We start from the raw sequence: 18,145 nt of genomic DNA on the forward strand, positions 1-18,145 counted from the left end.
CAGGGCTCGATCTTGGGTACCACGCACCCTCAGGGCAGAAGTCCGCCCTCCGCCTGCTCCCACTCACGCGCTCTCTCAGTCTCTCCTACCGCAAGCGACGCCTTACCGGAGCAGGAGGGGACCCGGGCACCTCGCTGCCCGCCGCCCGCACCGCGCAGGGCCGCGGTGGCAGCCGCCACTGATCCTCGAAACGCGGTCTCCCGGCACTCTCCCCAGCGGGGAGATGCAGGATGGTTTACAGAGGGACCGCGAGCCGCTGATTGGTCGCAGGCCGCCGTGACGTCGGCGGGCGCTGCATTAAGGCAAGGGGGCTTCCAGAGCCCAGCCAACAGCCGGGAGCAGTGACCGAGCCGCCGGAGCCGGGGAGAGACGCGCCGGGGCGGCGGACTGGGCCAGGAGACCAGGGACAGAGGGACGCCTGTCCGGGGACAGCCGGCGACAGCGGCGGCCCAGGCCGAGCTGTTCCAGCCGCGTACAACTGTAGCCGCTGCACCAGGACGGTTTTGTTTTGTTTTTGTTTTTAAAGCTCTTCAAGCTACACCCCCTCTCCCCGACTCTTCCCGCTGCAAAAGGAAAAAAAAAAAAAAAAGGAAGGAAAGAGGCTAGAAAGGAAACACAGATTTGCTACCCCAACGAAAAACAGAGGGGGGAAGGAAAAGAAAAGAAAGTCCAGAGACTGTGGGTTTGCACGGAGGCAGCCGGAGCGTGGGCCGAGCGATGTGGGGCTGCGCGCCCAGGAGGCCGCGAGTTGCGACTGGAGCCACGATGCACGGCCAGGCGCGGTGAGGAGCCGGACGGCACCCCATCTCCGAAGGAGACCAGGCGCGGGGAGGGCTGTCCCGCGGAGACGGAGGCCACCCGGCAGGCCACTGGCCGAGGTGACGGGGCTGGGGCGGTGGGGAGCGCGCGCGCGCACCTGGCTGCGTCCGCGCGGAGTTGTCCCTCTCCGCTCTCGGTTGACAAGAGAACTCTTCTCCAAAAGGGGAAACCTAAGCAACGACAACAATCGACAACGAGATCTTCCTCCGGTCCTCCCCTCCTCCCTCCCTCCCCGCCTCGGCCAGCCCCTGCTCCCTCCTCCCCCAGGCCCACCGCGGGCGCCCAGCGCGTCCCGACCCGCTGAGCGATGCCGGCAGTTTAGGATCCAAAGCTTCTCTATTCGCTTGGTTCTTTTCTTTATCGAAAGAGGAGGGGAAATTCAGGTGGCGGGCAACCCGGCACACACACACACACACACCCCCGCCCTCCTACCCCGACAAGAGCAGATGCACTTTGCCTTCTGACAGCTCTACCTCAAGCCCGAGAGAACTCAGCGGCGCTTTCCCCGCAACCCCGGCCAGCCGCGTCGTGCTTCTCCGACTCCGGTGTGTTTATTTATTTCCGTTCCTGTCGCCGTTTTCGGTGACCTTCACTCCTCCGCGAGCTCTGGGCTTGAAGAGTCGCTTAGCTCGCCCGCCTGAGACTCTTTTCCTCGCCCCGCGAGCTGTGGCGGCGCTGCTGTGCCCCGGAGGCCCCGGGACTGCCCGGCTGCACACTTCTCGGAAGCGGCGCCCCCCACCACGCCCCTATCAGCCTTCCTCCCTGTCTGATTTTCCGGTGCGGGTTTCGATTTGCCCGACGAAGTGTGTGTCCCCTTTCGTGAAGGGGCTGCCGGTCGTCCTCGTGAGTCATCCCCTCGGCTTTATCTTGCGCTTCTCTCTCCGGGCCTCACCCGACCAAACCAAAGACCATGGTGCACTGTGCCGGCTGCAAAAGGCCCATCCTGGACCGCTTCCTCTTGAACGTGCTGGACAGGGCCTGGCACGTCAAGTGCGTCCAGTGCTGTGAATGTAAATGCAACCTGACCGAGAAGTGCTTCTCCCGGGAAGGCAAGCTCTACTGCAAAAACGACTTCTTCCGGTGAGTACTTCTTCCCTCGCGCGCCGCCTGGGCCGCTCCTTCCCCGCGGGCCCTTCCCAGCCGGCTTCGGATCAGAGGTCAGCGTGGCCGCGGCGACCCGCGTTGGGAGCTGCCTTTGGAGAGGGGCAGCCAAGTCCCCGGGGGCGGGGGGTGGGCTAGGGGTGGGGGTCCCGCCTCTTGACCAGCTGTCGCGCGCTGGGCGCCGAGGATGCGGCCTGCTTTCGCCCTGGAAATTGTGGGTCCGGGCTTGGCTGCACGTGCCTGGGAAGAAAGAGTCTGAACTCGCCTCGGAGCGAGAAGCTCCTCCTGGCTTGGAACGAGGTAGAACAGCCTCAGAAGGTGTAGCCCCACGTCCTATCTTTCCCCTAGCAGATGTGTTCAGCAACTGCATTCTTCCTGCCTCCCGGTTGACTCGTCCTCCAGATTGAGCTTAGAAACCCGGGCTAAGCTGCGTCCCACTACCTTTTCCATTCCCCCCCCCCCCCCCCCCCCCCCGTCTCCCCGAGAAGTCTTGGCGGGAACCGCCGAGCCTTTGGCATGGCGCGTCCAGTCGCCTGCAGGGTCAGCGGCTGGGAAGAGCTCGGGCCCGGGGGCCTATCTTGCACGGCCCAGGGTCTTCCTGACACCCGATGGGCCGACCTGGCCACACTACTTGCACTGGTAGCCTGTGAAGTGCCGGCGGCTGCAGCCTGCAAGACGACCTTCCCCGGCTGCCCGCGTGGCCAGCAGGTTCGGCCTCCACGCAACACCGACCTCGGCAGTGAGGCGCGTGCTCCGCTCGGAGCTCTTCTGGGCTCTGGCCGCCACCGTCGGCCACCTCCTTGTGGAGACCTGGGGGAAAGCGGAGACCCGGCTCGTTGGAGCCGGAGAAGCCTCCCGACAACCCTGCTCCCCTGAGCATTTTAACTCACCATCCTGCTACCAAGACCACACAACACACAAACCAACAGAACTGGAGCAAATTCGAAGTGATCCTCCGTTAGGCCGGTCTGAAATCTCTGTTTCCTTGGCTGACTTAGTCTCTGCTTTTCTCTGTGGTGACAGATCAAACTGGCGGACAGAGGAGGGCTTCGAAGCCAACCAGGTAGCTTTGCCCAGAGGCCCCGGAAGCGCTGTCCCCGGTGCATCCCAGGGATGCGCGGCCCCGGTGGCGGCGGCCCACGGAGCAAAGCGCGGTCCGCTGGTATTGCCGAGAGAAAGCGCAGGCTGGGCCTCTGGCCTCTGGTTACTGGCGAGAGCCGAGCGGGGCAACGGCGAGCACCGCAGGCTGCCAGTGGGCCCCAGAAGCCTGCCTCCCGCGAAGCGCATCCCGGCACCTAGAGCCGCGACGTGGTCTAGCTTGCGCCGACCAGCCGGGCTTTGGGCTGGAACGCGGCAGCGCCCGGGCTGTGGCCGTCCAGGCTCTCCGCGGCTGTTTGTTTACCCGCGGTGGGACTGGACCTTGCCAACCCCCAGCCTGCACATGGGTTCTTTTTGAAACGACGAAAGAGGCAATGCACAGAAAGCGGCGGTGCTTCGGCCGCGTTAGAATGGAGATCTAGTTCGGTTTTCTGAATCTAATCGGAAAATAGGTGCCTGCCTCCTTCCCTCAGCGCTTTTTCCCTCTGGGACAACACGGGGCAGGAGGCTAGGGGTGGCGGCGGCTTAAACTCCTTGCTCCCTCATTGTAACCATGTGTGTATCCTCCCTGACTTTTCACTGGTGCCCGCGCGCTCTCCTCCTGCGTTCTGGCCTGCTTAATTGGCCTTCTGCTTCTCTTCCTTTTTGGTTCTTTCTCTCTCTTTCTCTCCACCCCCCTCCCCCCCACTATTCTTCCTCTACCGTCTCTATCGCCTTTCTCTTGCCCTCTGGCTTCCCTCGGCCCAATCCCACCCGAAACCCCTCCCCCCTCACCGCCCGCAGGTGTTTCGGTACCAAGTGTGCCGGCTGCGCGCAGGGCATCTCCCCTAGCGACCTGGTGCGAAGAGCGCGGAGCAAAGTGTTTCACCTGAACTGCTTCACCTGCATGATGTGTAACAAGCAGCTATCCACCGGCGAGGAGCTCTACATCATCGATGAGAACAAGTTTGTCTGCAAAGAGGATTACCTAAGCAACAGCAGTGTCGCCAAAGAGAACAGCCTCCACTCGGGTGAGGACCTGATGCCCAGCTCCTTCCGGGTGCGTGGGTCTCGGGGGAGGAAGGCCCGCCACTGGCTGCTGCTCACCTGTCCCTTCCCTCTCCCCAGCCACCACGGGCAGTGACCCCAGTTTGTCTCCGGACTCCCAAGACCCGTCGCAGGACGACGCCAAGGACTCGGAGAGCGCCAACGTGTCGGACAAGGAAGGGGGCAGCAATGAGAACGACGACCAGAACTTGGGGGCCAAGCGGAGAGGGCCTCGCACCACCATCAAGGCCAAGCAGCTGGAAACGCTGAAGGCCGCCTTCGCCGCCACACCCAAGCCCACGCGCCACATCCGCGAGCAGCTGGCTCAGGAGACCGGCCTCAACATGCGTGTCATCCAGGTCAGGGCCGAGCATGCCACTTAGTTCCCTCGAGGTGCAACCTGCAGGTTGAGCCTGGGGGTGGGGGGTGGGGGAGCAGCTTTGAGGAGCGGAGCGAATCCCTGGAGGCTGGCAGAAGGGAGGGGAGAGGCCCAGACACACCCCTACCCGGCTCCGACTTTGACGTCGCACCAGAGGTGTGGGGCATCTGGAATTCGCTAAACCTCCTCTTTCGGGTCCAACGCAGGTGATAGTGGTAACGGTGGGAGAGAGACGGGGCGGCGGGGCATGAGGCGGGAGGAGGGCGCTCCGTCCGGACGCGGCGTTGAGAGTACCGACCTATTTTTCTGCCCTACCACCCCTATCCGGGAGGAGCCGAGCGGTCGCTGTGCATCGCGGGATTAATCCGTGGTCTCAATCCACGGTCTCCCTCGGTGTCCCCGCCCCCAACTTTGCGGGTCTCTGGCTCCAGTTAAACCAGCCCCCCCGCCCCCTCCCCGCCAGCAGACCTCCCCTCCAAAGAGAGGTGGGCTGCCCAGGTTTGAAGGGAAGGTGGTCGGGGCGGGAGTCAGCTCTGCCGCGGCCCTTCCTGAGTCGCCTGGGGACCGGAGGCGGCCATCCAGGCAGCTGCGCCGGTGCGCGCTGTGAGATTTTGAACCTGCGGGTGGTTCGGCCCGAGTCCCGAGCCCAGGGTTAGGTGTCCGGTGCCTGGCGGCTCTGCGAGGCCATGGGGAAATGTGCCAAGGAGGTGTGTGCAGTAGGCGCACCATGCAGGCTGCCCTCCGCGGAGACGCTCTGCTGTGCGCTCTTGTGCGCAGGTGAATGGGAGGTTGCTCGGCCATGTCTCTTAACAGTGAGAGGCTATGGACGAGTATGTCTGGCACTGGGAGATAGTGCATGGGTGCGGAAAGGAGGTTGTGGGTTTTGGTGTCACTGTCTTCGGGAGACTGTCAACAGGAGGCTGTTTGGATCTTTGTCACTATCATGCGGAGTGGGGGTGCTGCCAGGGTCAGTGAAAGGGAAGCCGTGTGTCTTTGGGGAGGTTAAGCGCCTCCGCGCGTACAAGCTGCAAGTGTTTCGCTGCGATTGTTAGAAACAACTCCAACTGTCTCCTGTTGGGCAGGCGGCTTGCCCAGGTACCCCTGCCGGGAATCCTGTCCACCCTTGGCTCAAGGGCCACCCCGCGTGGTTCTACTCGAAGACACGCACCGCCCCCCCCCCAATATACAAGACACAAAACACACAGCTGGGAATCCGCGAGCTGGGAGGTGGAAGGGTGAGGGGCCAGGAGCAGCCGCACACCCGAAAAGTCGGAGGTAGGGTCTCCGGGGCCTCACCCCAAGTCGTGTGTGCTTCAGGTCTGGTTCCAGAACCGACGCTCCAAGGAACGGAGGATGAAGCAGCTGAGCGCGCTGGGCGCCCGGCGCCACGCCTTCTTCCGCAGTCCGCGCCGAATGCGGCCGCTCGTGGACCGCCTGGAGCCGGGCGAGCTCCTTCCCAACGGGCCCTTCTCCTTCTACGGAGGTGGGTGCGCGGCCCGGGGGCAGGGCGCGGGCAGGCCCGGTTTCGTTTCGTTGGAAGCGGGCGGCAGCGTGGAGACGCTCCTGGCTTTCTGCAGAAGCGGAGAGGGCGGGAGAGAGGGGTGGAGGCTGGGGAGGAAATGCGGCGAGGCAGTGAGACCGGATAGAATTCCCGGTCCTGAATGAGGCCGGTGGGCAGAGAGGGAGCAGCTCCCGCGTTTGCACCTGGGCCTCCTCCGTACGCCCAGCCGGGCAGGGGAGCCAGGCGAATGGAGAGCCCCGGCGTTGCCCTCCCCAGCCCCGCTAGCGCGCCTTCCCGCCCTGTCACCCCGCCCCAGCCCGGGCTCCGCCCTGACGTCCCCTTTCCCGCCGCCACCGCAGATTACCAGAGCGAGTACTACGGGCCCGGAGGCAATTACGACTTCTTTCCGCAAGGCCCCCCGTCCTCGCAGGCTCAGACGCCGGTGGACCTGCCCTTCGTGCCGTCGTCCGGGCCTTCCGGGACACCCCTGGGTGGCCTGGAGCACCCGCTGCCCGGCCACCACCCGTCGAGTGAGGCGCAGCGGTTCACCGACATCCTGGCGCATCCTCCCGGGGACTCGCCCAGCCCCGAGCCCAGCCTGCCCGGGCCTCTCCACTCCATGTCGGCCGAGGTCTTCGGGCCCAGCCCACCCTTCTCGTCGCTGTCGGTCAACGGCGGGGCGAGCTATGGGAACCACCTGTCTCACCCCCCAGAAATGAACGAGGCGGCCGTGTGGTAGCGGAGTCGCGCACCGCCCGCGGAGCTCGCGGTTGTACAGAAATGAACCTTCTACTTAAGAAAAACAGAAAAGAAAAAAAAAAGGAAAAAAATAAAAATATACACAAAACAGAATAGCAAGTCATTCCCCGCCCCTCCTGCCTCCAGCCTCGGGGACCATTTTCCGTCTGGGGAGACCGGATGGGAACGGGGGACGCAAAATAGGATCCGGATCCGCCTGGAGGTAGGACGGGGATCCGAGCGCTGGCTGGCAAGGTGCAAAACTCGGGCACCGGCGGGAAATCCAGACCTCTCCCCACCTCCCACTGGACTCGGATCCTCGGACCGACGCCTCCGGCGTGAGCTTGGGGCCGGTGGGCCGCGGAAAAACACCCACGGCAGCCGCGGGGGCGGCTAGCCAGTGGGGTGATGCCCGGAGCCGCGGGGAGGGAGGCTGCGCCCGAAGACAGTTGAGTTGGGCGAAGCGGCCGGGGGCGCTCCGGGGCCGGCCACGAGACATCTCAGGCTCTGAGACATCTATTAGAGTTGGCTCAGAGTTCAGCAACAGCGACCACAAACTCTTATAGCTTCAGAAACGCCGACCTGCTGTGCATCAGGTGGGACTATATATATATATTTTTTGTCTATCTGGGATTTTTGGTTTTTTTGTTTTTGCCAAAATTGCAAAATTCTAAGTGTAAAGCCCTCAGTATCAACTCTTCTACCTTCACAAAGCTCTACACACACAGACACACGCAGACACACTCGATACTCTGGTCTCCAGCCAGACCTCTTAGTAAAATGACTTGAACATCAGCTGTACAAAATAAGTATTCTACCTTCACAAACACACACACAAAATTTAAAAAAAAAGACTATTGAACTAAAAACAGTCAACTGTTTACGTATAATGTTAAATTCAGGAGTTCAGTGTTTTACTAATATATTCTGTTTTGAAACCTCTTGTTCAAAACAAAATGTTTTGAGCAACCAACCAAAATTGTTCATTTTCTTTTCCTGTAGATGTTCTGATTTGCAGGGCTCACAGCTCACTGTGCTAGTATGTAAAAAGGTGTTGTTTACACAAGGCAAAGAGAAAACATGATATTCAGACACTTGCCAAATAGAATAATTATAGCACAAATACTGTAAAGGTGCCTGGCACCACAACCAGAAGAAAGTGTTAAAAAAAAAAAGTGTTACAAGGTTTAAAGAAAAAACATCTTTGCTAATTTTTAGTCCTGTTGAACATTCATGGAATTGTTAATATGACTTATATAGACCCACACAGGTTTTATTTTTGTGTCTTTAAAATAAAAGTCCAGAATATTTAAATTTTATGGTCAAATATGCAGTCAACAGCTGCTACTTTTTTTCTTTATAAATTAAATTTCTCATATGTCTTTTATTGTTCTGATAAACCTAAGCTTGTGTGACCTCCAGTGCATATTAGACCATTCACTGTATGAAAGGAAACATGTTGAATAAATTTGTGAGTTTTTAATAAAAATAGAAAATCTGATGTTTAGATAATTGGTGTGTTATTTTCTGTTTTGACAACTAGCATTGACCTGTGATGGGGAGTGGAGTGATCCCTCAGAAACCAGGAGGAAGAGAGACAGGACTAGGGGGGACCCGTTTTCACCTTGACTGTGGTTGAACCCCCTTGCTAATGCCAGCCACACTTTTCTTGGTGCCTTCGTGCTGTTATTAACTACAGATTTGCATTCTGCGGATTTTAATGGATACATTTGAAGATATGTTTGTTGATAAGTTAATATATAATTGGAAATAGAAATCAAATCCATGGCTAAAAATGAGTAGTCTCAGTCTGTGATTAAGCATCAGACCCCACGCCCTCTCTCCTTCCCCCCTCTAAACAGGCAAAACCTGACTTGTGAATGTCAGTTACCTGTAAATAGGTGGTTAGAGGTGGTACTTTTCTGTTTCATTTCCCATAGATAATCCTGCTTTCTAATTTGGTGGTTTGAAAGACAACATAAAATGAAGGCACAGCGCAGCTAGAAATGAAATACTTTAATCCCTTTCACAGAACTGATATGAAACAGTTGTTTTATAGTATTTGTTTCATTTGAAGTTCCCCAGAAGGAAACCTGTTTTGCTTGGCACAAGATACATATTACTTTCTCTGAAAGATGAGCAAAAAAAAAAAACCAATATAGAAATCAAATTTCAACGGAGAGTTGCCAATAGGTTCTGAAAAGTAGTTCAACCTCTTCCAAGCCTTCATTAAACATGGAAGGAATTTAAATATTTTATCTGCTGTGAAATACATGTGTGTGTTTTACTATCAGACACTACTTAGAGTTCCAGAATTTCTTTTCCATTATCACCTAGATTTCAGTCTAGATTCTTTATTTCCTTATTAAAAAAAAAAACCCCAAAGGTTTTACTTGAAATGGGGTGCAATTTCCAGTGTTTTCATATTTTGTTAAGACACAACCAAGTGTATCTTTCTTGCTAAGAAGGCTTTAAAATAAGCCATATTTCACTGCATCCACATGACAGCTTATCCAATGAGCAGGACTATCAGGGTGGAATCTGTTCTTTCAGAAATCCAAATTTGTGAAATACTGGGAAGACTTTTGAAACTCCTAGCCTCTGCGTGCAGCACATTTCTTTATCTATTTTGTGTGTAATCACTGGATCGCCTTGTTTTTGCCCTTTTAGCATTTATATACATTAAATCATAGCCAACTTATTTATTATAGCCAGCCTCCTTTAAAGACATTCATTTAACTGAACGTATGCTCATTGGGAAGCTGCATTTTCCTATCAAGCCTGCTGAATTATTTAGCAGTTTCATTGTGGAATCCAGTACTTGATAATAGGCATTTTAGAGTTGGTGCTCCGGGTGCACGCAATTCTCTCTGACTCCGTGGATCCCAGCAGCAGCTTAGTCTTTCCCATTGGGCGCTGTATCCAGAACCCTAAGGAGGCCCTGGACAGGTGGCAAAGTTTAGCAGTCAAATTTGGAGCCGCCCAAGAAGGGGAGATCTAGGAATGTCAAGGATTGTTCTCCTGCCCATCAGAGCTGTGCCCCCCACCTCTGGCTCTGAGGTGCAGAGGAGCCCAGCACCATCCCCAGGGTGTCAGGAGGTTTGGGGAGATACCTTAAGGGCAGGAGGGGAGCGCCGGGTGGTCCCCTTCCACCCTGAGAGTTGAGAGCGCAGTCTCTTCTCCTTCCTGGGCTTGGCAGCCTGGTTTCTCCCCGCGGCCATCTTAGAGCCACCACCTCTAGCCATCTGCCCTCAGGGTTCCAGCCTGCCCTGGGCAAGGGAGGCAAAACTCACCCACCTCTCTTTTCCAGAATAGGGGCAAGTGGGAACTGCTTTGGGGTGAGACGAGGTAGGGGGGGAATATTGTACAGGCACTGGCAGGGGCCTGGGACCCTGGAGAGTATCTGAGAAGAGAGAAGGGTAAGCACCTGGTTTCCCTAAACTCTTGAGCTCCTGGAACAGACAGCTGACTGGGACAATGGGGAAGGGGGTGGTATCCAATATCACCTTTGCCTATGTCTGCAAGGGGGTGGTATCCAATATCACCTTTGCCTGTGTCTGCTCTTCCTACATCTGTCTGCCACTTTGCAGCTCTGAGGCAGTAGGCAGAGGAGTCGTGAACTGGGAGACCCTCTGACCATCTTCTCCAAAGAGGACTGTTCTTTAGGGAGCATGCTCCCATTTATTCCCTTGCCTGTCCTCATCTCTTTTGCTCACATCACTAGGGTTTACATTTACTAGCCAGGGTTTACATTTCTTCTAAGAGGTAGAGTCTTTAAAAATAGCCCCTCCCATAGTCCATCTTCCATCTCCATTCCCAACCCCATCAGGAAACCCCTCCTCCCTTCTCAGGAAACCAGAATCAAGCCAGGAGGGCCCCCTAGAGAGGGGATTTTTAGAAGGGTGCTGCCTCGTGCATCTCCATCTCTCAGCGACATCTCAAGTCCTAGGACTTCTCTCCTCCACTCCTGGAGTCCCCTCTCTATCCTCAGGATGGCGTAGGAAGGCAGGGGAAGCATTTTGGGGGCCCTGAGATATGTGTAACAGGAGTAGGGTGGTCTTGATTTCTTCAAAAGGCTTCCCAAGTCAGTGGGCACCTGGCCAGAAACCAGAGTGGGGGAGCAGACATTTTCTGCCCAGAATTATCCAGCACTGTCCTGTTTGCATGACAGCTTAGAGGTGGTCTCTGCCTTGATTCACCTCCCCCCTCCTCCCTTTCTCTCCCTCACCTTTTTTTTTTTAACCCCAAAAACCAGGTTTCTGAGCTTTATCAGTGTTCCAAACAGGAAAGGAAGAGAACTGGGGGAGTAGTTTCCTAAATGTGGGTTGAGGGAAACATTTTTGTCCTTCAAAGCCCAGGGCGATGGCTGGCCCAGCCCACTGAGTATGCTTTTGCTCTGGAGGCCCCAGATGCAGGCACCAGACTGCAATTAAAGGGGCTATGTTATTTGTGTTTTTGCTTTAAAGCTGTTTTCTAGACTGAATTCTATTGCAGGTGATAAAAAGCAGTTCTCCTTGCCTCAGTGCCTTGCCTAGGGTGCTCTCATCTTAACCTGGAGTTCATTCCTTTCCAGCTCTGTGAATGTCTTCCCCGAGGGCGGTCCTTCCCTGCCACAGCCACCTAGGAAGCAGCAGACATGGGACAAGTGGCCTTTTGTTGCTCTTGACGCTGGTGGCGTATGAGGACCAGGGAAGCCAGGGACCCACACTTTCCTTGGGTTACATGGGAGACACTGGAGAACTGGGGGCTCCCCAAGCTTCAGCTGTGGGATCCAAATGGCCTGGGCTGCTTCCAGGAAGGGCAGGAGGCTACCCCTAACCCTGTTTTCTGGATCCATTTGAGGCAGTTTGTTTAGGAGCTTCAAGGTCTTTACAGGTGACCTCAAACAGACACTGTAAGGAGAGACCACTTTGTTCTTCCGTGATGATCCCTTTTTACAGCTTCTGTTTACATGTTTGTTTGCCCTCCTCCACTGATCACCACCAGGAGAGAATCTAACTTACTCATCTTTGTATCTCATTTAGCAATGCCTGCCACATAGCGGGCAGTCAGGGAATGCATGATGAAGGAAAGTGCATATAAAGGGGCTGTATTTTTCTATGTACCTGGGTGCAGTTAAATTGATCCCATTGGGTCTTTATATTTTGAGTCCATCTCTGCCCCTCTAACTGTAGACCTGAGTTTTTCCCCATTTGTGCGCCAGTTTAAAGTGTATGCCCTCATCTTTGAACACCAAGGTTATCATTCCTGATGGGTATGCGGTAGAGTAGTCCTCACTTCGCCCCCTTTTCCCTGCACAGACAAGGCTACTTGGAAAAGTTATAGAATCGATCTTTATTTATGCACAGCCATAGCACTTTCTGTAATAATTATTCCTATTAATAAAGATGCCAGCAGTCCACCGCACACTTAACACATGCCCAACCCTTAGGTAGGATTTCCAAATCAGGACTACCGGTGGGTCAGAGGCGTGCACCAGGCCCCAGACTCCTCCAAATTGGATCCCAGTCTGTGCTTGCCCTAAAGTACACGTGAGGCTCGAGACGCTCACCCTTTACTCCTCCTGTTTTCCAAATCAGTCACCGCAGGTCATGGCTACACTACACTTTATTTCCAAGCAAATCTCGGACAAATCTCGAGGCATACTTTATGAAAGAGGACGCGAGCAGCGCTTCACCGAGTCTCGGCTCTAGGCCAGAGGTAGCCACGTGCCCTTGCGCGCTCCCGCGCGGCCCAACCCTACCCCTACCCCCGCCCCTCGGCGCAGGCGCACACGCACACGCGGTAGCCTTCCGGGCGCGTGCGCCTCCGTCCTAGCAACGCCCGTAGTGACGCAAGCCCCGCCCCCTCCTGGGAGCCTCCCGGAAGTTGGCGACCCGGAGCTGGGCGTGCGGCTCGGCGCGTCCCTGAAGGTGCGCGGGGATCCGTCTCTCAGGCGAGAGGACTTGGCAGGGAGAGAGCGACGTTCACAAGCGCGGCGCCGGGCGAGGCCTTGGTGACCATGGCGGGACCGCAGCCTCTGGCGCTGCAGCTAGAGCAGTTGTTGAACCCGCGACCGCGCGAGGCGGATCCTGAGGCAGACCCGGAGGAGGGTGAGGCCTGACGCGGGCAAGGCCACGTGCGGAGCGGCGGGCCTGGTCCCGGGAGGACTTGGGCGGCGCGTGAGGAGCCGGCAGCTGGGCCTTGCCGCCCAGCCTACCCTCCTTTCCCCCTGCGCAGAGGAAAACTGCTTCCCGGGAAGGGGGCCCCCTGGGACTCGGGGAGGAGAGCGTCGGGATTCTCCCGATGCGCTTTCTGGACTTGGTGCTCGGGTGGGCGGGGCGCCCGGAGCACTCAGGCTTGGGTTAACTGTTGATCCAGGGCTGTGGCGGACAGCCAGGTTGGCCTCGGGTTGGTAGTCATCTTTCAGGATGCCCTTACTGGCATCGCATTAGAAATGAGGAGAAGGAAGTTTCATTCTTTAAAAAAAAACAAACTGCCTGCCTCTGATAACTTACTTGGAGGATTGAAGGAAGAAGTAGGCATCCGTGGTTCCCCTTAAGCCTTTTCAGGCCTCAACACACTTGCTTAGTGGTTGACGAATAAGGCTGCCGTTCTGTAAGCTGCTGTTCAACGTCTAGTTGAGAGTAATCCTGCTTTAGGCTTGAGTCCGAGAAGTGCGAGGAAGGGAGAATACAGAGGGATAAATGAGAGTGCTGGACCGTTTCTTAGGAGTAATTAGTTGAAGGAACTGAGGTTGTTTAGCCTGGATAAGCAAAGAAAACTCCCGAGGCATGGGCTGGAGTAGAATACAACGTGATGACGGCTGACTCGAAATATCTGAGTGACTGTCGCATGAGGAGGAGGAATTTAGACTTCGTTGTCTATGTTCCAAGACCTGGAAATATATCTTTCTAGTAGATGCAGAGAGTTAGCTTTTTGTTCAGGGATAGCAGCAAGGTAGTGTGAGTAGTCTGGAGGTAGTGAGGTCCCTGTTCTCACAAGTTGGTGGGGATTTTGCAGAGGACGAATTTAAAGGGTTGAACAGGGTTGTCCTTAAAGTTGGTTCTAACCAAGAGGTTCTGATTACTTTCCCCCCTCCCCCAACAGCCACTGCTGCCAAAGTGATTGACAGGTTTGATGAAGGGGAAGATGGGGAAGGTGATTTTCAGGCAGTGGGTAGCATTCGAAAGCTGGCATCAGCCTCCCTCTTGGACACAGACAAGAGATATTCTGGCAAGACCACGTCTAGAAAGGCTTGGAAGGAAGACCATTGGGAGCAGACTCTGTCAGGCTCATCTGGTGAGTAGACCTGTTTGCATGTCTTTCCTAATTTTGGGGGGTTTAAAATCTTTTTTTGGGGGGGTGACCTTTGCACAGCCAGTCTGGATGCCCCACTTACTGTCTTAGGATGTCCCACTTACTGTCACTGATTTGGCATTAGGAAATGGCCCTCTGAAGTACTTAATTTCACTTTGTAAGGAATCTAAAGCCTAGAGCTATTAAAGTTACTCTATTCCTAATGTTTACACTAATGGTTCACCCTGAAATGGAGTGACAAAGAAGGCCTTCCATATTTAGATTTTGGAGAGGGCTATGTGTTGGGCTTCCTAGGTGGCGCTAGTAGTAAAGAATCTGCCTGCCAATGCAGGAGACGTAAGAGACGTGGGTTTGATTCCTGGATCAGGAAGATCCCTGGAGAAGGGCATGACAACCCACTTCAGTATTCTTGCCTGGAGAATCCAGTGGAATGAGGAGCCTGGCAGGCTGTATATAGTCCATGGAGTCACACAGAGTCGGACATGATTGAGGCAACTTAGCGCGCGCGCGCGCACACACACACACACACACACACGCATGTGTTGAAAAAGACACCTCAATTGTGTCTGATGAGCATGCTACTCATAGATTTTCCTTTAATTTGTCAAGTCTTGCATTGAGTCACTGGATAATATTAATTTGTGACACTCATTTCTTTGCCATTGTAAAACTTTCATAACCCTTCCCTGTTCCCTGCAAGAATTAGGAGGATGTAGGCTTACAGTTTTAAAGATTGTGAGTTTCTCTGAGTGGGAGAAGGGGGCTGGATATGGTGATTCTTGAGTGGATGCTATTTGTTTTCCTGTAGAGAGGTCAGAGGGACCATGTTGAGAACCCACAGATAATGTAAAAGAAATAATCAGTCATGCTCTGATAGCCATGATTTAGGCCTTGAAACAGTTCTGGGTACATGATCATCTTGTTTAATCTTTCCAGCAGCCCTGAGGGGTTGCTACTTTTTATCCCCATTTTGCAGATAAGGAAATTGAGGGGCGTATGTGTTACATAACTTATGCAAGGTCATATATCTAGTAAGTGCAGCCCAGAACTCAAATAAGTTAGTCTGACTCTAAGATCTATACTTTAAACTACTATCATACCTGTAAAGAACTTAAAGGATTATTTCTCTTTACTATTTGGAACTGTATAGTTTTGACAGCCTTCGTGTCTTGAGTCTATATATTAAAGTATATCTGATATTCAGTTAAAGAAGTACTTAAGACCTATTATGTTTTCATAAAATCTTTGATTTATGAAGAAAGTTATTGGTAACGGGCCCCTGTACAATTATGCTTCCCGTATGTGGGACCTTCGTGTTCTGCAGTGGAAGAGATTGATGATCAATGATGATACAGAAAGACCTGTATCAGAAGTAAAATAATTTTTTCTATAATTTAATTTCTATAATCAGACTTTTCTATAAGTAAAATCAGAGGCCATAACTAATATTCCATTTACTGAAGGATCAAGTTTAGACACCTTCCCATGGAAGACAAAACCCGTCCTGGCGGGACTTCTCTGGAGGTCCAGTGGTTAAGATTCTGCACTTCTGTTGCAGGGGGCACGGGTTGGCTCCCTGGTCAGGGAACTAGCATACTGCGTGTGTTCTTGCTGAGTTGCTTCAGTCGTGTCTGATTCTGTGCAACCCTATAGACTGTAGCCTTCTCTGTCCGTGGGATTCTCCAGTCAAGAATCCTGAAGTGGGTTGCCATGTCCTCCAGGGGATCTTCCCAACCCAGGGATTGTACCTGCGTCTCTTACCTCTCCGGCATTTGGCTGGCGGGTTCTTTACCACTAGCACCACCTGGGAAGCCCTGCATGCTGCATGGCATAGCCTAAAATTTAAAAAAAAAAAACAAAAAACCCTGAATAACTCTCTGAGCTCATATCCCAGCATCCTGCACCTCAATGTACTTGTTTTTTTTTTTTTTTAATTAATTTTTGGCTGTTCTGGGTCTGTGTAGCTTCATGTAGGCTTTCTTTAGTCGCCGTGCATGGACTTCTCATTGCAGTAGCATCTCTTGTTGCAGAGCAAGCTCTACAGTGCACGGGCTTCAGTAGTTGCAGCGCACAGGCTTAGTTGCCTTCTTGCACCAAACAATATGTGGAATCTTCTGAACCAGGCGTCGAATGCTTGTCCCCTGCGTTGGCAGGGAGGCTTGCAAGCAGTGGCTGCCCATGGAATTCCCTCAGGACACGTCTGTGTGCTGGACCTTTGTCTCTGCTGCTTTTCCTTTCCTTCCCGTTTCTCTGTCTGATGAGCTGCTACTTATGCTTAATAAGTAAAGCTATAAGGTGTCTTTCACCTGAAGCCATCTCTCACTATACTAACGACACTGCAGTGCGGTTGTTGGTTGTGTATATCTACCACTCCTAGCAGACTGTGAACCCCTCCGCACAGATACTGCATTCTACTTGTCAGTCTCTATAGTTTTTATCCACGGCTGGTTCATAATAGGTGCTTAATAAGTGTTTAATAATAAGCATCACTAGTGTGATAGGGATTGTGCTCTTAAGTTGCATTGAGTACAGTAATACTTTTTTTTTTGGACAGGTGCCATGATCCTTTAGGTGAAACGAAAGAAATGGCCAAGTGTTTGTTTCAAGATTTTCCTTTTCCCTCCCTCGTTTAGATAAAGAAATATCTGATGAGGACGGGTCTGCAGATGGAGATTCAGAGGGCCTGGGCCTGGAGGAGTTCGATGAGGAAGCCATGAGTGCTGAGGATCAGGAGGGTGGGGACGAGGGGGACAGCAGCCTGGCCTGGAAGAAGAGGAGCGGGAGCCACTCACAGACATCGTCGGGCTTCAGTGTCCAGAGCATCAGTGACTTTGAAAAATTTACTGAGGGAATGGACGACCTTGGTAGCAGTGAGGAGGAAGAGGAAGATGAAGAGGAGAGTGGTATGGAAGAAGGGGAAGGTGAGGAAGACTTTGAAGATGCGAGTGAGGAAGACAAGGCCGAATCCAGGGCCAGTGAGGACGACAGGGTGGTGATGACCTTCTCTGAGGTCAGAGTTTCCGAGGAGGTGGAGAAGGGCCGAGCTGTGAAGAATCAGATAGGTTTGTACACTGCTTGTGTTTCAGAGTGTCTGCATTTGCTCTCCGTTTTGTTTGTCTGTTTGTTTTAGGCAGTTTGCTCTCTCCCTTGTGTGTGTGTGTGTGTGTGTGTGTGTGTGTGTGTGTGTGTGTGTGTGTGTGTGTTGATCACTCAGTCTTGTCCAACTCTTTGTGACCCCATTGACTGAGCCCGCCAGGCCCCCCTGTCTGTGTAATTCTCCAGGCAAGAATACTGGAGTGGGTAGTCATTTCCTTCTCCAGGGGATCTTCCCGACCCAGGGATCCAACCCACGTCTCCTGCACTGCAGGCAGATTCTTTACCGTCCGAGCCACCAGGGAAGCCCTTGCTCTCTCCTGTGTCTTGTGTCCTGCCAGTTTGTTGGTGACATGCCCCACTTACCTAGAGGCCTAAAGCACCATTCCCCTCTGCTTGGCCCACCCCTGCTACCCTCACCTGCTTTGCTGGCTCTGCCCTAGTACTTCGGGCGGCTGAGGAAGGTTGAGGAGACTAGCATCTTCTCTCGTTGGGCTATAGCATCCTTTCTCTCATGTAGCAAGTCAAGATACTGGATTTATCCAGATATCTCATGCGTCCAGATACTGGATTTATTTCCTGTAATAAATAGAGCGTTTCCATCTATCTATTGTGATAAAGCCGTGCTGCTTAGAGGCTGTTTTGATTTCCGGTCCCTCCCCTACTCCCCACCCCAGGAAGATTTTATAACTGAGAAATGGAATTCTATTTTCTGTTTCAGCACTGTGGGACCAGCTCTTGGAAGGAAGGATAAAGCTGCAAAAGGCTCTGCTGACCACCAATCAGCTTCCTCAACCAGATGTTTTCCCTGTCTTCAAGGACAAAGGTGGCCCAGAATTTGCCAGCGCCCTGAAAAACAGTAAGAGTACTGTACTTATGCCTCACTGGGATGCGCAGAACCCCGGGGGTTCATTGGGATCTACTGTGATTGTATTCACAGCACCACGGAGTTGAGAAGACTTGGCTTTAATGATGATATAAGATAGTGATTTTTAAGTTAAAAAAGATAGCAGTATAACCCTTCTGTCAGATGAAGGCAACTTTGATCAAGACAGATGGAGTTCTGTCTATTCTCCTTATTTCTACCCCGA

The 18,145-nt window shown here is 53.5% G+C and overlaps 2 protein-coding genes across 2 annotated transcripts in view; both read left to right on the top strand.

The window, feature by feature from the left end:
* The first annotated feature begins 1,729 nt into the window (after positions 1-1,729).
* On the top strand, positions 1,730-6,663 carry LHX1 (LIM homeobox 1). Its single transcript, XM_068978520.1, has 5 exons — positions 1,730-1,899; positions 3,802-4,028; positions 4,126-4,403; positions 5,741-5,906; positions 6,284-6,663. Exons 1-5 carry the CDS (start codon positions 1,730-1,732, stop codon positions 6,661-6,663), a joined length of 1,221 nt encoding a protein of 406 aa, XP_068834621.1.
* A 5,898-nt stretch (positions 6,664-12,561) lies between these two features.
* Positions 12,562-18,145, top strand: part of AATF (apoptosis antagonizing transcription factor) — a 111,018-nt gene continuing 105,434 nt past the window's right edge. The window contains exons 1-4 of the mRNA XM_068978096.1: positions 12,562-12,754; positions 13,752-13,943; positions 16,595-17,023; positions 17,776-17,913. Coding sequence (XP_068834197.1) covers positions 12,664-12,754; positions 13,752-13,943; positions 16,595-17,023; positions 17,776-17,913 — 850 coding nt within the window. The 5' untranslated portion in view covers positions 12,562-12,663. The remainder of the gene's footprint in view (positions 12,755-13,751; positions 13,944-16,594; positions 17,024-17,775; positions 17,914-18,145) is intronic.

Source organism: Capricornis sumatraensis, chromosome 8, assembly GCF_032405125.1.
Source record: "Capricornis sumatraensis isolate serow.1 chromosome 8, serow.2, whole genome shotgun sequence".
Lineage (NCBI taxonomy): Eukaryota > Metazoa > Chordata > Mammalia > Artiodactyla > Bovidae > Capricornis > Capricornis sumatraensis.

Coding starts and splice junctions, on each gene's coding strand:
- LHX1 (XM_068978520.1), top strand. CDS start 1,730: ATGGTGCACTGTGCCGGCTGCAAAAGGCCCATCCTGGACCGCTTCCTC. Junction 1,900..3,801: donor TGCAAAAACGACTTCTTCCG/GTGAGTACTTCT, acceptor CACCGCCCGCAG/GTGTTTCGGTACCAAGTGTG. Junction 5,907..6,283: donor GCCCTTCTCCTTCTACGGAG/GTGGGTGCGCGG, acceptor CCGCCACCGCAG/ATTACCAGAGCGAGTACTAC.